The following is an 18,042-nucleotide window of genomic DNA, read 5'->3' on the forward strand; positions in this document are numbered from 1 at the left end:
AGGCAGAGGCAGGTGGATCTCTGTGAACTTGAGGCCAGCCTGGTCTACAAACTGAATCCAGGACAGCCCAGGCTATACAGAGAAACCCTGTCTCGAAAAACCAAAAAATAAATAAAATAAGAAACAGAAGCTGGGTGTGGTGGCGCATGCTTGTAATCCCAGCACTCTGGAGGCAGAGGCAGGAGGATCAATATGACTTCAAGGCCATCCTGGTCTGCAAAGTGAGCCCAGTACAATTAAGGCTACACAGAAAAACCCTGTCTTGAGAAAAAAAAAAAAAAAAAAAGAAAGAAAGAAAGAAAGAAGAAACAGATCTGGAGAGATGGCTCAAGTGATTAAAAAGACTGGTTGCTCTTCCAAAAGTTCTGGGTTTAATTCCCAGCACCCACATACAGCTCACAACTGTCTGTAAACTTCAGTTTCAGGGGATCTTACACAGACATACATGTAGTCAAAACACCAATGTACATAAAATAAAAATAAATTATTAAATCGGGTGGTAGTGGCACATACCTTTAATCCCAACACTTGGGAGGCAGGGGCCAGTGGATCTCTGAGTTTGAGGACAGCCCGGACTATACAGAGAAACCCTGTCTCAAAACCAAAAAATAAAAAAAAAAAAATAAGAAACAGCCAGGTGAGGTATTACATGCCTCCTTTAATCCCAGCAGTTAGGAGTAAAGCAGGTGAATCTCTGTGAGTTTGAGGCCAGAAGAAGAGAGAGAGAGAGAGAGAGAGAGAGAGAGAGAGAGAGAGAGAGAGAGAGAGAGAGAGAGAAGATTAAATCATTAGGCCCTGGTTTCAAGCTCCAACACCAAAGATTTATAAAATACATGAAGTATTTTGGTGTATGTATTATGGTACTAGGATGAAACCCAAGGCTTGCTCTCGGCACTGGTCCACACCCCAGCCCTTGGTGGTTTGGGGTTTTGGTTTGGTTTGGTTCTTTTATTTGATAGGTTTTTGTTTTGAGAAAGCGTCACTGTGTAGTCCCAGCTGGCCTTGAACTTGCAGAGATCTGTCTGCCTCTGCCTCCCCAGTGCTGGATTAAAGGCAGTTTGTGATAACTGCAATGAAAGTGAGGAACAGTGAGGCAAATGGTCAGAAAAAAAAGCGTAATACCCAGTTTCATCTCAAAGTCTTCATAGAAACCCTGAGCAGAAGCTTCAGGCTTCCTGTCAATCAACCTGCTTTCCCTGTCATCTCTACAGTCTCTACACTGACCATCTAAGTATCATACAACATGTTACACATAAATGCGGTAAGGTGATCAATAAAGGGAGCTCCTGCAGACCCTACGTAGAACTGCTAAAGCGAGCTCTGGGTTGCCATGGAAATCTGTCTGACCTCAGTCACTCCAGCCACTTCCTTTCAGTGACCATTCCCGCCCATCTCCAGATTCCAGTAGACCCAGTTAGTAGTCTTTAATTATGCCTTTGTCAATGAAAGAAACAGCTCTCACCTCAAAGAAATAAGATGTGGTTTGTTCTGGAGCCAAATGTGAGTGGCCATGGCCGTGGAACATAGACTTAGTTCTGCCCAAATAAACACGTTCCAATAAGGTTGCAATCTTGTGAACTTTCTTAGTAACAGAACAAAAAAAATATGTTAGTGTCTTTTCCAATATGTTAGTGGCTACGTTGGGTAGGCAGCTTACACCAAGACCCAGAGAACTCCGCTCTGGCCTTAGATGCTGTAGAGTCCTTTGCCCTTCAGTGGAAGTTCGGGCTTGTTAAGTTAATGCGTTCCAAAGGTTTTTATCTGTTAGTCACAGGATGTTAGGTTCAACAGGACGGTGGGCAAGAACTAAAGATAGCCCAGAGTAACTTGTAATTAGTCTCTGGACCTACAGCATTCCAACCTTTTCACATCACTGAGGCTCTAATCAGTCAGCCTTTGCAGGCACAGTTTCTTTCCAGGAATCCTCAATCACAGCTTCCTGCATCCCATTGGCTGTTGCTTGTCTGCCCGCCGACGTTCATCTGCCCACTGACTGTGTGCTCCCTGGCTGTTGTTTGCCCACTGTCTGCTCACTGGCTCTTTGCCTACTGACTGCCCACTGGTTTTCCACCTTTTGCCTGGCTCCAGAGCAAACTTTTAGGACCTTAGCCACTGATGGAAAGCATACATTGCTGTCACGTTCAGACATCGACCTTTGCTTTAGCCAATTGGAGCTCTCTTCTGTCTCTGAAACCCATGTATATAAGGCATTTTGTACCTTCCTTATTACCCTCTGTAGGGAACTTTCTCCAAGGATCTGAAGCTCCCGTAACTGCTGGCTGTAATGCTTTGCAGTTTCGACAAGTTGCAAAGTTCTGGATTGTACCTTGTGGAACACCCACCGAATGTATCCTGAGACTGCCAAAAAGCAAACTAATACTTGTCCCATTCATACCACCCACAGAGATGCTGCAGCCTTCTACACTAGGCTTTCACCTCCCTAGGAGTGGGGAGAGCATAGATAGCCTGTTTCCTGTTTACTCTGCTCTGCCATCTCAAGCAATAAAGCCTTCTGCGCACTGACAGGGTGCTTTGTTCCTTGGGTGCTGTTTCATGCTCACGAGAATTTGTAGACTTCTGAATTTTGGCACCAGGTGAATTTTTGTTTTTATTTATTTCATTTATTTTATTTTTGGTTTTTTGAGACAGGGTTTCTCTGTGTAGCTTTGACTGTCCCTGGACTCACTTTGTAGACCAGGCTGTCCTCGAACTCACATATCCACCTGCCTCTGCCTCCCAAGTGCTGGGATTACAGGCGTGTGCCCAGGCACTCAGTTTATCAGGTGAAAATTTGATCATCTTCTATGGATGGGTTGCATCCCTAGACTTCTGGGTTGTACCAGGGACTGGCTGAGTCCTGCCGAGACCCTGCCTGTAACATCGGAAAGTCCTTATGGGTGTAGCCTTTCTAATTGAAAGTTCAACCTCATATGAATAAGGCAGCTTTAGTAATCTTGATGCCTCCAGGCATGGTGACACACACTTCTGATCCCAGCACCCAGGAGGCAGAGGCATGAAGACCCATAAGTTCAAGGCCAGCCTGGTCTACAAAGTGAGTTCCAGGACAGCCAGGGCTGTTAAAAAGAGAAGCCCTGTCCCCTGGGGAGGTGGGGGCAACAGTGTAGGTGGTAGCAAACAGAACTGGATTTGGATATGTTGTTTACCCGTTACATGGTTTGGGACAAATGGTTTAAATTCTCTAAATCTGTTATTTCATCTGTAAAATATGGGTGCTATTTTTACTGCATCAGATAAAAATGGTATTCAGAGAATCACCTAGAAAGGTTTTCTCTAATTAAATACGGAAGGTTTGCCAGGCGTGGTGGCGCACGCCTTTAATCCCAGCACTCTGGAGGCAGAGGCGGGCGGATCGCTGTGAGTTCGAGGACAGCCTGGTCTACAAAGTGAGTCCAGTACTGCCAAGGCTAACACAGAGAGACCCTGTCTCGAAAAACCAAAAAAAAAAAAAAACAAATAAATACGGAAGGTTCTCATCCTGCACCTACTAAAGAAAGATTGCTGGAAGCGAAGACAAAAGATGTTCTTGGGGTTTTAGCTTATTTGTTTGTTTGTTTTTAAATAATTGTTTTTTTATCTTATGTACATTGGGATGCTTTGGCTGTGTGTATGTGTAGGTGTGAAGGTGTCAGATCTTGGAGTTACAGACAGTTGTGAGCTGCCGTGTGGGTGCTGGGAATTGAACCTGGGTCCTCTGGAAGAGTAGTCAGTGCTCTTAACTGCTGAGCCATCTCTCCAGCCTCAGTGCTCTTGGTTTTTGTTTTGTTTTGTTTTGTTTTGTTTTGTTTTTTTATAATGATTTGTGTATGTGTGTGTGTGCTGTTCAAATGGCAGGGGCAGGGCTGGGATAGAGACGAATGAGGACAGTTTTTTGGAACCAGCTCTCTCCTTTCACTTTTACATGGGCTTTGGGAATTGAACTCAAATCTCCAGGTTACACAACAAATGCCTTTACCCACTGAACCACCTCAATTGCCCTGCCCAGGTGATTTTTCAGATGAAACAGCTAGATTGGTAAAATTTCATTGCCATAATATATGGAGTGTTTAGCTAGTACCTTACAAATATGTGTAATAAATGTTGGTGATGGTTTTCAAAAAGACCTTTTCTGCCAGGCGTGGTAGGCACTCCTTTAATACCAGCATTTGGTTGGTCTCAGAGTTTGAGGCCAGCCTGGTCTATAGTAGTGAGTTCTGGGACAGCCAGGACTATTTAGAGAGACCCTGTCTCAAATTAAAAAGAAAGAAAGAAAAGAAAAGAAACCCTTTTCTGACTGGTGAGATGTCTCAGCAGGTAAAAACGCTTGCTATGCAAGCCTGAGGGCCTGAGTCCAGTCACTGGTACCCTCAGCCAAAGAAAGAACCAACTCTCAAACATTGCCATGGCACTATCTATACATAGCATACAAGCGTACATGATAATTTGTCCTCCCACCTAACAGACTGTGGGAGACAGAGGGGTAGTTTCTAAATACAGTCAAATACGAAGAGCCGGTGCTGCTTCTGAGTGTTCAGTTAAGGGCAGCATCTTTTGGAACAAAGCAGTCTTTCTGGAATAGAGTTTTTTCGTTTGTTTGATTTTGGGGGAGGGCAGCAGTGCTAGGATTGAACCTAGGGATTTCCACATGCTAAGCTAGTGCTCCACAACTCAGTAATGTTGCCCAAACCATCCCTTTTCTTTATTTAGATACAGGGTCTCGCTAAGTTGTTCGGACAGGCCTTGATCTCTCTCTGTAACAGCTGGGATCACAGTCCTGAGCTACCCATCCCTGGCTTGAACTGAGCTGGCTTTTAAAAGATCTTTTTTTTTTTTTTTTTTTGGCTAAGGATGTACTTCAGTGCAGAATACTTGTCTCTGTATATTTTGAACTCATGTCTCTCTCTCTCTCACACACACCCACACCACACACACACACACACACACACACACACACACACACTGAATATAAAAGAGCCAGCAAGAGGGCTCAGTAGATGGTGGCACATTCCTATAATCCCAGCACTCAGGAAGCAGAGGCAGGCAATCTCCAAGTTTGAGGCCAGCCTGGTCTACAGAGCAAGTTCCAGAACAGTCAGGGCTACACAGAGAAACTCTGTCTAGTGATTAAAGGCACATTCCACCAAACCTGACCAGAGCTTAATACCAGAACCCACATTGTAGAAAGAGAACCAACTCTCAAAAGCTGGCCTCTGACCTCTATTATACACACACTGTAGCACATGTGTGCCCCCCATTTTATCTACCCATACACACATATTAAATGTAATAAATTTTAGAAAAAAATAACTCGATTGATAGAGTGTTTATATACACCATAATCCTAGCCCTTGGTAGGTAGGAGCAGGAACTGACATACAGTTCAGGTAAAGGGTTTGTCCAACATATGCAAAGCCCTAGATTGAGTCCCCATTACCCAAAAAGGAAAAGAAGAAGTCAAATAAGGCCTCAGGTAAAGGTAATTATGAATGTAGCCCTGCTCTGAAATTCTCTAAAGCCAGATCCTCCCTTGGTGCCATTCTGTCCTCCAGTAATAACCTGAGTCACGTCACCACAGACCAGCCGTTCTCAGCCTAGAAAAGCCTGAACTTGCTGCCTTGGTTCAGTTCGGAAGCCCTGGGTTCTCTAACGTGGCTACTGTGTTGGCTGCTGTGTTACAGGAGCAGCATCGTGGGCAGCGTCATCTGCAACAATGCCGTGATCGAGAAGGGCGCAGACATCAAGGACTGTTTGATTGGAAGTGGTCAGAGAATTGATGCCAAAGGTGAGCAACACCGAAGTTGTGAAAGCCATTTTTATCTGTCACATTAGCACAGATAATGCTTACTGGGCAAGATGTTTATAGTGCAAGTGAAAATACAAATTTATAGTCATCTTTGGAGAGCAGCTGATCCAATTATCAAGTTTTTAAAACTTTGATTTAGTCCTATTCCTAGGAATATAGCTTATAAATAAATTCGCTCATATATGTGTACAACTATACTACCAAAAAATTGGAAATAACTGGTTGTGGTGGCGCACGCCTTTAATCCCAGCACTTGGGAGGCAGAGGCAGGAGCATCTCTGTGAGTTCAAGGCCACCCTTGTCTACAAAGAGAGTCCAGGACAGCCAGGACTACAAGAGAAACCCTGTCTCAAAACTAAAAAAAAAAAAAAAAAAAGGTGGGGGGAGGCTGGCTGGAGAGATGGCTCAGAGGTTAAGAGCACTGACTGCTCTTCCAGAGGTCCTGAGTTCAATTCCCGACAACCACATGGTGGCTCACAACCATCTATAATGTGATCTGATGCCCTCTTCTGGCGCACAGGCGTACATGCAAGCAGAGCATTATATAAATAATAATCATAATAAATAAATAAATCTAAAAAACAAAAAAAATTGAAAATATAACAATATTGTCCAAGTCACAGCAATACCTTATATTTGCTTTTGGCTGGTACAGAGGTGGCCAGTAATACAGCACAGGTTCTGGACTGTGCTGTGGCTTCCTGAAGACCGTGATGAATCATCATCTGCTTTGTGTTGTGTATGTGTTGTTTGGGCTTTCTGGGTTTTGGGTTTTGGGTTGGGTTTTTGGTTTTTTGTTTGTTTGTTTATTTGTTGATTTTCAGGACAGGGCTTCTCTACATAATAGCCCTGGCTGTTATGGAAGTCAGTCTATAGACCAGCCTGGCCTCAAACTCACAGATCCACCTGCCTCTGCCAATGCCTCCCGAGTGCTAGGATTAAAGACATCACCGCCCAACATGTATTGGTTGGTTGTTGGTTTGTGAGACAATGTTTCTCTGTGTAGCCTTGGCTGTCCTGAACTCCCTCTGTAGACTAAGCTGGCCTTTAACTCACAGAGATCCACCTGCCTCTGCCTCCCGAGTGCTGGGATTAAGGGCATGTGCCAGCACTGCTGGCTCTGACCTGGTTTTTAAGGAAGGTGACCCTCCTGATTTAACCTGACAAAGGGGCCAGCAGGGCATAAGCTGGAGAACCATTCTCAGCTACTGGGAGGGTTGGCTCTAAGCTGTGCTTTAGCACACTGTGGCATAATATCTGTGCCACTGTTGCACCGTGTGCTTATCTTCCATTCTAGAAGTTAGAGTTCACAAGACTCACAGCTGTGTAAGACAGTGTAAGCTGAGTCGTTTTCCCCTAGCAGCCTACATAGCACCTTCTAGTACTCTGATAGTTAGCTATCAGGGGGAAAGGTTCCTGGTCAGTAACAACTTGATTTTCCATGAACTGTGACCAAAATGTATGGTGTTTTCAGCAGCAGCAGCAGACTCTCAGCAGCCAAGACCAATAGCAAATACCCTGTTTGGGGGGGGATTGTTTGTTTATTAGTGTCTGGGCATATCGACACATCCTTTAATTCCAGCATTCAAGAGGCAGGACCCCAGCCTGATCCATATAGTGAATGCTAAGCCACCCAGGGCTACAACATAGTGGAATCCTGTCTCCAAAGATAAAAAAAACGGGAGCGGGGGAGATGGCTCTGCAGTTTAACACTTGCCATTCTTCCAGAGGCCCTAGATTCAGATCCCAGCACTCACTTGGCAATTCACAACTTCCTATAACTCTAGTTCCAAGAGACCTGGTGCCTTTTCTAGATTCTATGGTTACCAAGCACATATGTAGTATACATACATACATACATACATACATACATACATACATACATCAGGCAAACACTCATACCTATGAAATTAATTTAATTTGATGAATAAAGTCCAGCCAAGCATGGTGGCTCACACTTGGGAAACAAACCCAGGGAGATTAGGAATGCTAATTTATAGTAGATTACTAATGTGTTTTAGATCAGCCTGAGCTACAAAATAAAACTGGGCGTAGTGGGGGAGGAAGTCCCCCTCAGTCACAGTCATAGGGGAGGGGAATAGAGCAAAAGTGGGAAGGAGGGAGGAATGGGAGGATAGAAGGGATGGGATAACAATTGAAATGTAATATGAATGAATTAATAAATAAATTTTTTAAAAACTAGGCGTAGTGACGCACGCCTTTAATCCCAGTACTCGTGAGGCAGAGGTAGGTGGATCGCTGTGAGTCTAGGACAGCCAAGGGTAACATCATGGAGAAACCCTGTCTCAAAAATTAAAAAAAAAACAAACAAGCAATAAATTCCTATCATTACAGTGCTCCAACCTGTTGCTTAGAGGGCCTAGAGAATACCTTTTGTACAAGTGTCAGAACCTGAGTTTGAATCCCTAGCACCCACATAAAAGGCAAACTGGTGGCAATCATCTGTAATGCCAGCACTGTGGGGACAGAAACAGGCAGATCCCCAAATTTGTTGACTAGCTAGTCTAGCTCAGAGACAAGCTGCAAGTTCAACAAGAGATCCTATCTTGGAAATTAAGGTGGAAGCCGGGTGTGGCAGTGCCCACCTTTAATCCCAGCACTCGGGAGGCAGAGGCAAGTGGATCGCTGTGAGTTTGAGGCCAGTCTGGTCTACAAAGTGAGTCCAGGACAGCCAAGGCTGCACAGAGGAACCGTGTCTCGAAAAACACAAAAACAAACAAACAACAACAACAATAATGAGGTGACCCCTAACTAACCCAGCCTCCCTTTCCTAGCGACCCTCCACTCCCTTGATAGCACTGGTCCTCACATGTTCTGTGTCCTCACACTGTCTGAGCTGCACCCCAGGCCCAGAGGCCCTTACTGCACCTGATCTTCTTACTCCAGCTGAGCGCTCTCAGGGTTCTGGCAAAAGTCTTGGCAGCCAGGTCTGAGCTCCTGCTCAAGCAGTAGACAGTGAAATCCAGGGAGACTGGCCGGGTGCTCATCAGCGTTTCTTCTGCTACAGTGACAAAGTTTGGACCGCTCCTCTGTTGATATAGTGATCCCTTAACCACTAAAGTGGGCCTGCCAAACTCACGGTCTTGACACATTTGGTACACATCAAATCCTGGTAGGCAGGACTTCTTCCTAATTTCAATAGTGCAGACTTTCATTTGTAACATGATAAACCTTTCTGTCACATTGATTTTCTCTCCATTACCATATCCTGTTTTAGCATGCCTTTTGGGATAGTTTTTTGTTGTTGTTGTTGTTGTTTGGTTGGTTTTGGTTTTATTTTTCTTTCTTTTTTTTTTTTAAGATTCATTTATTATTATGTACACAATGCTTTGCCTGCATGTACACCTACAGGCCAGAAGAGGGCATCAGATCACATTATAGGTAGTTGTGAGCCACTATGTGGTTGCCTGGAATTGAACTCAGGACCTCTGGAAGAGTAGCCAGTGCTCTTAACCTCTGAGCCATCTCTCCAGCCCCCTGGTTTTATTTTTCAACACAGGGTTTCTCTGTGTAGCCTTGACTGTCCTGGACTCACTTTGTAGACCAGGCTGGCCTTGAACTCACAGAGCCACTTGCCTCTGCCTCCTGAGTGCTGGGATTATAAGTGTGTGCCACCATGCCCTGCTTTTTATGCCACTGCGCCCAGCTGGATGTTTTAATTTACTTGTGTTCGGTTCAGGTATGTGTAAGTGAAGGTCCCACAGGTCATGTATGGAGGTCAAAGGACAACTTTTAGGCTTTGGCTTTGTTTTTACCAGGCTGTGCACTCTGTGCTAGCTGGCCTGCACATTTCCAGTGATTCTCCTGCTCCTACTGCCCACCTTGCTGCGGACATGCTGGGCTTATAGACACGAGCTGCCACGTCTGGCTTTTTACATGGATTCCAGGGTCCAGATTCAGGTCCTTGGGCTTATATGGGTCGCATCTGCTGAGCCATATCCTCCCTCCTGACTCTACTGAGATCTGGACCTGATTCTAGCCCAGAGCTTCCCTGGCCCCGCCTCCCTCCATCTCATCATGTAAGGATCTCATCGCCTCACAGCATCTTAGGAAAAGGAGTAAACACCTGAAGATGAGACAGTCTTAGAGAGACCACGTTCACATACTGTTGTAGTTATGTTTGATTGTTAGTTGTTAGTCTCTGGGTCTGATTTGTGAATTTTATTATAGGTATGTATTTATAGAAAAAGGACAAAAAAAGAAAGAAAAAATAAAACAAAGCTGCGCAGTGGTGGCACACACCTTTAATCCCAGCACTTGGGAGGCAAAAGGCAGGCGGATGTCTGTGAGTTCCAGGCTAGCCTGGTCTACAAAGCAAGTCCAGGATAGCCAAGGCTACACAGAGAAACCCTGTCATGAAAAACCAAAAGAAGGGCTGGAGAGATGGCTCAGTGGTTAAGAGCACTGCTTGCTCTTCCAAGGGGCCCGGGTTCAATTCCCAGCACCCACATGGCGGCTCACAGCTGTCTGTAACTCTAAGATCTGACACCCTCACACCAATGCACATAAAAAAAAAAAAGAAAGAAAGAAAAACCAAAAGAAAAAAGAAAGAAAGAACACAAGCTGGGTGGTGGTAGCATATGCCTTTAATCCCAGCACTTGGGAGACAGAAGCAGGAGGATCTTTGTGAGTTTGAGGCTAGCCTGGTCTACAGAGAGTGTTCCAGGACATTCAGAAAAAACAAAAACAAAACCCCACACAGTATAGAAAGGGTTGCTTAGGAACGTGCTGCTGGTCCTCTAATGAGGCTTTACACCCTGCTCTTGGTAGCTAAGTGCCCGTGAAGCCAGCTCTGTGTCAGCTCCCCTGTGTAGGAAGATGCTCTCTCACAGGCCCTTCTGAAGGGACCATTGTCATCTCTGGACACAGCTGGATTTGGAGGGATATCTCTCGCTGCCCATGTCCTAAAACCTTTCCTCTCCCTCTTTTTTATCTATAGCTAAACGAATAAACGAGGTTATCGTGGGAAATGACCAGCTCATGGAAATCTGAGTCCTGGACAAGTCTCACCCTTCCTTTCGGCCCCCAAGCTACAAATGTTGGCTGGCCCACCTGTTTGACTCTGTATTTATTTTTCAATAAAGAAGAATTTCCAGGCTGTAGGTGTGGCTCAGTGGTAAAGTGCTTGCCTAGCATATACAAGGCCCTGAGTTTAAGCCCTGCTCTGAAAACAAAACAAAAAGAAAAAAGGCTTCTCAAGGCATGTATGAAACAGTGCCAGGTTCGTGGCCTGTGGATTTCAGGTACGGTATGATGGTGTGTCTGTGGGTTGTGTGGAAAGTCTCCTGAGAACAGGATGCGGTAGACACATGTTCAGGGACAGGAAGCAGCTGTCCAGTGGCTTCTCTGAAGACTACTTTCTGGCCAACCCAGTGCAGTCTGAAGTAGCTTCCATCTGAGGCTGAGCATGGTAACATACCTGTAACCCCAGCACAGGTATGACAGGTGGAGGTAGGAGGATCGAGATTTGGGGGAGGGGTCGGCAGTTAAGAGCACTGCCTGCTCTTCCAGAGGACCTGGGTTCAATTCCCAACACCCATATGACAGCTGTAACTCCTGTTCCAGGGGATCTGACACCCTCACACAGGCATACATGCAGATAAAGTACCAATGTACATAAAATACAAATAAATAAAAAATTTTTTTAAAGAGTTCAAGCCATCCTCTGGCACTTAATGAGTTCAAGGCCAGCCTAGGCTGCATAAGACACTCTCTCAAAAAAGGAACTAAACTAAGGCTAGCAGGAAGGGTCAGCCAGTAAAGGCCCATGACACTCATGCTCGGCTACCTGGATTCAGTCCCTGGAGCCCATATAAGGGTGTGTGCACATGCACTCACACACATAATAGGTTTGATTTGGTTTGGTTTGGTTTTCCAGATAGGGTTTCTCTGTGTAGCCTTGGCTGTCCTGGACTCTCTTTGTAGACCAGGCTGGCCTCGAACTCACAGCGATCCACCTGCCTCCACCACCCAAGTGCTGGATTTAAAGCTGTGCGCCACCACGCTCAGCTTCCAACTATACTCTTATTTTTATTTTTTGGTTTTTCAAAACAAGGTTTCTCTGTGTAGCCTTGGCTATCCTAGACTCACTTTGTAGACCAGGCTGGCCTCAAACTCACAGCGATCTGCCTGCCTTCACCTCCCAAGTGCTGGATTTAAAGACGTGCACCACCACACCCAGCTTCCAACTCAAATCTTAACCTGTAGAGACTCTTCAGGCAAGCTGAAGGAAGCCCCTGGCTAGTGAACAACCTTTCCCCATGGTTTTCAAGAGCTATAATCTAAGATGGTGTTCTGAGCCAGGCCTGATCCTCCACTTCCTTGGTGATGCCTGCTCAGCCAGGTAGGGAGGAGCCAGGAATCAGTATTGTGGTTTGGAAGTCTTCCTGAGTCCTCTCCAGATGCGTCCTTTTCCTCCTCATTACATAGGCGCCCGTTCTTCAGGTCATTGAAGAATGAGGGTTCTCTAGTCCTAGCCCTCTGTGGTCCTATCCCCTTTCAGTTGCCACCTGCTCCCAAACAGAAGAACGCTGCTCTTGTCTCTCCCTGCACTGCTTTTATGGCCTCCAGGTGTTTAGTGAGAGATAAAAGTGACTCCCCGGGTAAGGTTTCACCTCCTAGGATTATCAAAGTAAAAACTTCTCTTGATGTCCTCACTGTGGGTGGCAGTAATTATAATAAAGGATAGTTTGAAATACTGGTTTCTACATTGCTTCAAAAACCTCCAGGCTCTCAAGTTCGCTTGAGCAATCTTGCCTGATCGGATGTTGGGCTCACTGAACTTGTGAGAGAGATGAGTATGCCTACCCTGGAGGAGCCCACCTCCAGCCAGCCTTGAGAGCACCCACTCCCCGTTCCTCCCAGTGCGCAGGGCTGGCTTCCTGGAAGCCTGCTTCCATCTGACAGGAGCCCAAATGGCTGAACCCATGAGAGTCAGGGCAAAATAAAGAGCTGTGATAGTGCCCAAGATGTGGAACTGTGGAACTACAGTTAATGTGTGGGTTCTTTACCGGGTGGCACAATCCTGTAATCCCAGCACTCAGGAGGAGGCTGGAAAATTAGTTCAGAGTTGTCCTCAGCTATATAGGGAGTTTGAGGCCAGTCTGGGCTACGTGAAACTCTTAATTTAAAAAAACAAAAAACAAAAAAACAGCACTCAGGCAGAGGCAGGCGGATCTCTGAGTTTGAGGATGGCTAGGCTGCATAGTGATACCTATGTCTCTCTTTTTATTTCCCCTTCAAGACAGGGTTTCTCTGTGTAGCCTTGGCTGTCATGGACTCACTTTGTAAACCAGGCTGGCCTCAAACTCACAGCCGTCCGCCTGCCTCTGCCTCCCAAGTGCTGGGATTAAAGGAGTGCGCCACCACACCTGACCCATGTCTCAACCTGTGTCTCAAAAAAAATAAAATGAATTTTATATGATGATGATGATGATGTATCAAGTAGTACTGGAGACAGTCCCTGGGCTGGGGCAAGAAAATTGTTCTATGTAATGGATTTTGGTTCTAGGCATTATCGCTCCTTCTCCTAGACTGAGTTTCTCCATCTCTAAAATGAGAGTCAGGTTGTATTATTATTATTTAGATTTTATTTTGGGCTGGATATCAATTGCTTGCTTGGATGTTGAGAGCACTGACTATTCTTCCAAAGGACCCAGGTTCAATTCTAAGCACTCACGGGAAATCCAAAGCCTTCTGGCCTCTGAGCATCGAATGTGAAAGTGATGTACAGGTTAAATGCCTACACACATCAAATATTTTTTTTTAGGATTTTTAGTTCTTGTGTCTGTGTGTGCATGTACCTGCAGAAACCAGAAGAGGGTGTAGGGCCCCTGGACCTAGAGTTCCGAGCAGTGCGTATTCTGGAAGAGGGCAAGCACTCTCACCACTGAGCCATCTCTGGCTCCCAGGCTGAGTGCCTTTCAGAGGCGCCTGCCTCCTTAGTCTCAGCTTCCATCCCCTTCTCAGAGCTCCTGGTGCAGGCAATCAGAAGTCACAGACCTCCAAGGGGGTAACGCTAGATAGATGTGGGAAAGTAAGGTGGAGACAGAGAGGGGAAGCGTAAACTGTTCAGACCCTTTGTTCCCTGACTGAAGCAAAGGGAAATTTCTCCCCTGCCTTCCCAGGGCACAAGTCTGCCAGGCTGCCCTGCACCAAGGCAAGGAGGAACTAAGGAATCCCAGCTGGGAGCAGCTCCTAGCTCAGCACAGTGTTGCCATTGTCTTAGCAACCCTGGGATGTCCACCGTGCTTTGCTTTTCTTCTCTGTGCTGTCTACAGGTAGGCAGGCGTTGGTTACCTTTGGTAGCTGCAGATGGCTTATGTCTGCAGTGTAGTGTGTAGCAAGCATTGAATGTCCACCCGCCTGCCAGCCAGGAAAGTGGCGCTGATGGTGGCCTGCTCTGCTTTTCCCAGCAATGTTTGATACAGGAAGAGAGGGTGAAGGCAACCTTCAGGGAGGCCTCTGAGAAGGTGCTAACATAAAAAATAACAAATAAATAAGCCGGACGTGGTGGTGCATGCCTGTAATCCCAGCTCTGGAGAGGCACAGGCAGGCCTGTAATCCCAGCACTCCGGAGGCACAGACAGGCAGATCACTGTGAGTTCCAGGCCAGCCTAGTCTGCATAGTGACTTCCAGGACATCTAGAGCTACATAGACCCTATGAGAGAGAGGAGATGGGGGCATGGGGGAGAACCTTTGCAAGCTTGCCAGACCAGAAAACTCCAGGGCTACTCCTGCAGGAACCTCTCAACACTTCATTCCTGCCTTCTGACAAGGCTTTAAACTTATGCCAACATTGCCCTACAAGTTCTTTCCCAGCTCGAGACTTGCAGGGAGTACGCTCTGTTTATCTACAGCCATCCCTACCCTTAAGGAGGTAGGTAAACAAGACTTTTATAGGCTACTCTAAGTGGTCCAGTGTGTGTTGGGTGCGCGTAGTCCCAGCACTTAAAAGCCCAGGCGTTGTAGTTCAGCTTGGGTAACATAGGAAGACCCCTTCTCAGCAGAAACAAAAAACAAAACACTAAATAGTTAACTGTGTCCCTGGGAAGGACCACCCAGATAGAAGGCCTAGAAAGCTCTAAGAAGGAGCTGACCCTGAGGGAAAGAGATGCAGACGAAGAACACATTGTAGGGGGGTGGGGCAGAATGACCTGGCCTTGACCAGAGCCACATAGAAAATGATAAGTTGCCTGTTTGGTACCCAAGTCTCTGCCCATCCTCAAGGTCAGGGCTGTTCTCTGATCTCTGGCCCCAGACTCGATACCTGCTATTGATCTGAAGCTGCCTCATGGGAAGGCGAGCATGTCACAGGCTTGGCACCTACTTCTCATAGGCCTCTTGACTGTATAGGTCATGGTCATCATCTCTGCCTACCTTAGATAACAGAAGCCAAACAAAATTCATGGTAAGAAATCTGGAGAAATACAGAACTGACTGTCCTGACTCACGTGCATCATCCCCTGAAGCCACGGCCCTCACTTTCTCCCACACTGTGTTGTGTGTGTTCCACCTTGAGGCCCTGTTCTCAGCCATATTATCTCATTTAACCCTATGTTAGAGGCTGGAGTTGTAGATCAGGTAATAAAGTGCTTCCCTGTAATGTAGGAAGCCCTAGGTTCAATCCCCAGTACTGCACGAACCACATAGAGTGGCATACACTTGCGATCCCAACGCTTGAAAAGTAGACTAGGAAGACCAAAGTTCAAAAAGGAAAGGAAGCCGGGCATGGTGGCACACGCCTTTAATCCTGCCACTCAAGAAGCAGAGGTAGGTGGACTCTGAGTTTGAGGCCAGCCAGGGCTACATAGCAGACTGTAAACTGTTTAGATTGTTAGCCTCACCCCTTTCCCTGTAGGTATCCCTGGACATCCTAGGTCAGTAATTTCCTCCATGAGCTCTGGGCTCCCCTCAGGCTAAGAACTCTAAAGAAGGAAAGGTAGGCCTGCTATGCCGTGATGCACACCCATAATCCCAGCACTGGAGAGGCAGAAGCAGGTGGATCTCTGAGTTCGAGACCAGCCTGGTCTTACAGAGCAAGTTCCAGGACAGCCAGGGCTACACTGGGAAACCCTACCTTGAAAAACCAAGAAAGAAAGAAAAAAGCTTACAACCCCAGAGCTCAACAAAGATTAGCCCACAAACCAGTAATTAAGAGTTAATCCTTGGAGATGGTTGTTTTTCTCCTCTAATTCTTTGGAGGAATGTCTCCAGTTTGGGCCCAAACACATACCCACAATCAATAGAGGTAGCAGAGAAACACTGTTCACAGGGAAGCAGGCTTCTTTATCTTTTCCCTGCTAATTTCCTGGTGTCTGACTCAGGAAGTTTAGCCGCCCCCCCACCCCACCCCCAGACAGAGTTTGTCTGTGTAGCCAGAACATGTTCTGGAACTCACTCTATAGACTAGGCTGGCCTCGAACACACAGATCTGCCTGCCTCTGTCTCCCAAGTGCTGGAATTAAATGTGTGCGCCCCTACATTTGGCTAGGAAGTTGTCTTGTTGAGGGATGGAGAGAAGGCTAAGAGCATTACTGCTGCAGCACCACATCAGGCATCTTTACCTGTGACTCCAACTCCAGGAGGCTATGATGCCTCTGGTCGTCACAGGCACCTGCACTCACGTGCGCATTCCCACACACAAACACACACTTGGCAGTTTTGGAGATTCAAATGGCCAGGGGACAACAATCCTAGCAAGGGGCTTTCTCGGTGGATAGGACTTTCAGAAGCATCCACAGAAAGCCCCCGTGCCGTTACTCACACTGGTACTCCCCCTACTCCAGGCCAACACTAGCTGCATAGTGAGTCCGCATGTCAAAAGCCCAAGCCAAGCTGGGCGGTGGTGGCACACACCTTTGCTCTGAGCACTAGGGAGGCAGAGGCAGGCAGATCTCTGTGAGTTGGAGGCCAGCCTAGTCAAAAGAGTGAGTTCCAGGACAGCCAAGGCTACGCAAAGAAAACTGGTCTGGAAAAAAACGAAACAAAACTGCCCAAGCCAAGTGTCATAGGATGCTGAGGCAAGAGATTGAAGACAGGAAGACGCATCTCAACTGCATACGCATCTCAACTGCATACGCATCTCAACTGCATACGATCATCTTAGAAACAGACACACAAAGCTGGGACTTTGCCACAATCAGCAGCTGATGGTGCAGTCAGCTAATAATGGAGGCAGAGGTGATTACACACCTGTTTCTCTATGACCTTTACCTTGCAGAATCTGGTATGAAGAAATCTCAAGAAATGCCAAATCTCTCCTGCCATTAGAATGCCATCCAGTGCTTATTCCAAGTGATTCCCTGTCTTTATAGCCCCAAGATCAATGTAGGGGTCCTGGAAAGTCCACTTCAGACCTGTTCCTATTTCGAGGCTTGTTAGGAGTGCACTTTCTCTGCAGTGGACTTCCTCCCGTGACAGACTTGCGCATGCTTCCTTCCTCTTTTTAATATGTATCTGTACTTTATGTGTATGTGCCTGAGAGTCTGTATGTGCATCATGTGTGTGAAGTTGCCCTCAGAGGCCAGAAGAAAGTGTTGCATCCCCTGGAGCCGGAGCCACAGGAAGCTGTGAACTCTCCATTGTGGGCGCTGAAAGCCAAACCTACATCCTCTGTAAAAGCAAGAGGTGATCTTAACCGCGGGGCCATCTCTCCAGCCACGGGGCAGCAGCGCAGTAGACAGATGCGTTAGGTCCTCCTTAGCTGCTCAGCCCTCAGACTGTTTTTATTTTTGTTTGTTTTGAGACAGGGCTTCTCTGTGTAGTCTTGGCTGTCCTGAACTAACTTTGTAGACCAGGCTGGCCTCAAACTCACAGTGATCCACCTGCCTCTGCCTCCCGAGTGCTGGGACTAAAGGCGTGGCCCACCACCAACCACCATTCCGCCCCCCCACACACCCCCTGCCTGTTTTTTTGTTTTGTTTTGTTTTGTTTTTTCTCCCCTAGGACTAAGCCCTGGAGCTAATGTTAATTCACACAAGTTCTCAGAAAGTTTGGCAGTGTGTAGCAAGACCAAAAACATATCCATGCTTTTTGACCCAGACAACCTCATTTCTGGGAATCTGTCCTGAGGACAGCCTGCAAATGACTGATAGGACAACTGTGTAGCAACATAAAATATTCACAATATGATGATTTAAAAGTCTGGAAGAATTAAGCAAGAGGCCAGCCAGATGTGATAGCAGAATCAGAATAATGGATTTATTGCACTTTCTTTTTC

At 46.5% G+C, this 18,042-nt stretch overlaps 1 protein-coding gene across 4 annotated transcripts in view; it reads left to right on the forward strand.

The window, feature by feature from the left end:
- Positions 1-10,923, forward strand: part of EIF2B3 (eukaryotic translation initiation factor 2B subunit gamma) — a 68,180-nt gene extending 57,257 nt beyond the window's left edge. For all 4 annotated transcript variants that reach the window (XM_084786596.1, XM_084786597.1, XM_084786595.1 and 1 more), the window contains 2 exons: positions 5,676-5,779; positions 10,761-10,923. In XM_084786596.1, the coding sequence (XP_084642722.1) occupies positions 5,676-5,779; positions 10,761-10,813 (157 nt within the window). In that variant the 3' untranslated portion in view covers positions 10,814-10,923. The remainder of the gene's footprint in view (positions 1-5,675; positions 5,780-10,760) is intronic.
- The last annotated feature ends 7,119 nt before the right edge of the window (positions 10,924-18,042 follow it).

This window comes from Acomys minous, assembly GCF_964271855.1.
Source record: "Acomys minous genome assembly, chromosome: 6".
NCBI classification, from domain to species: Eukaryota; Metazoa; Chordata; class Mammalia; order Rodentia; family Muridae; genus Acomys; species Acomys minous.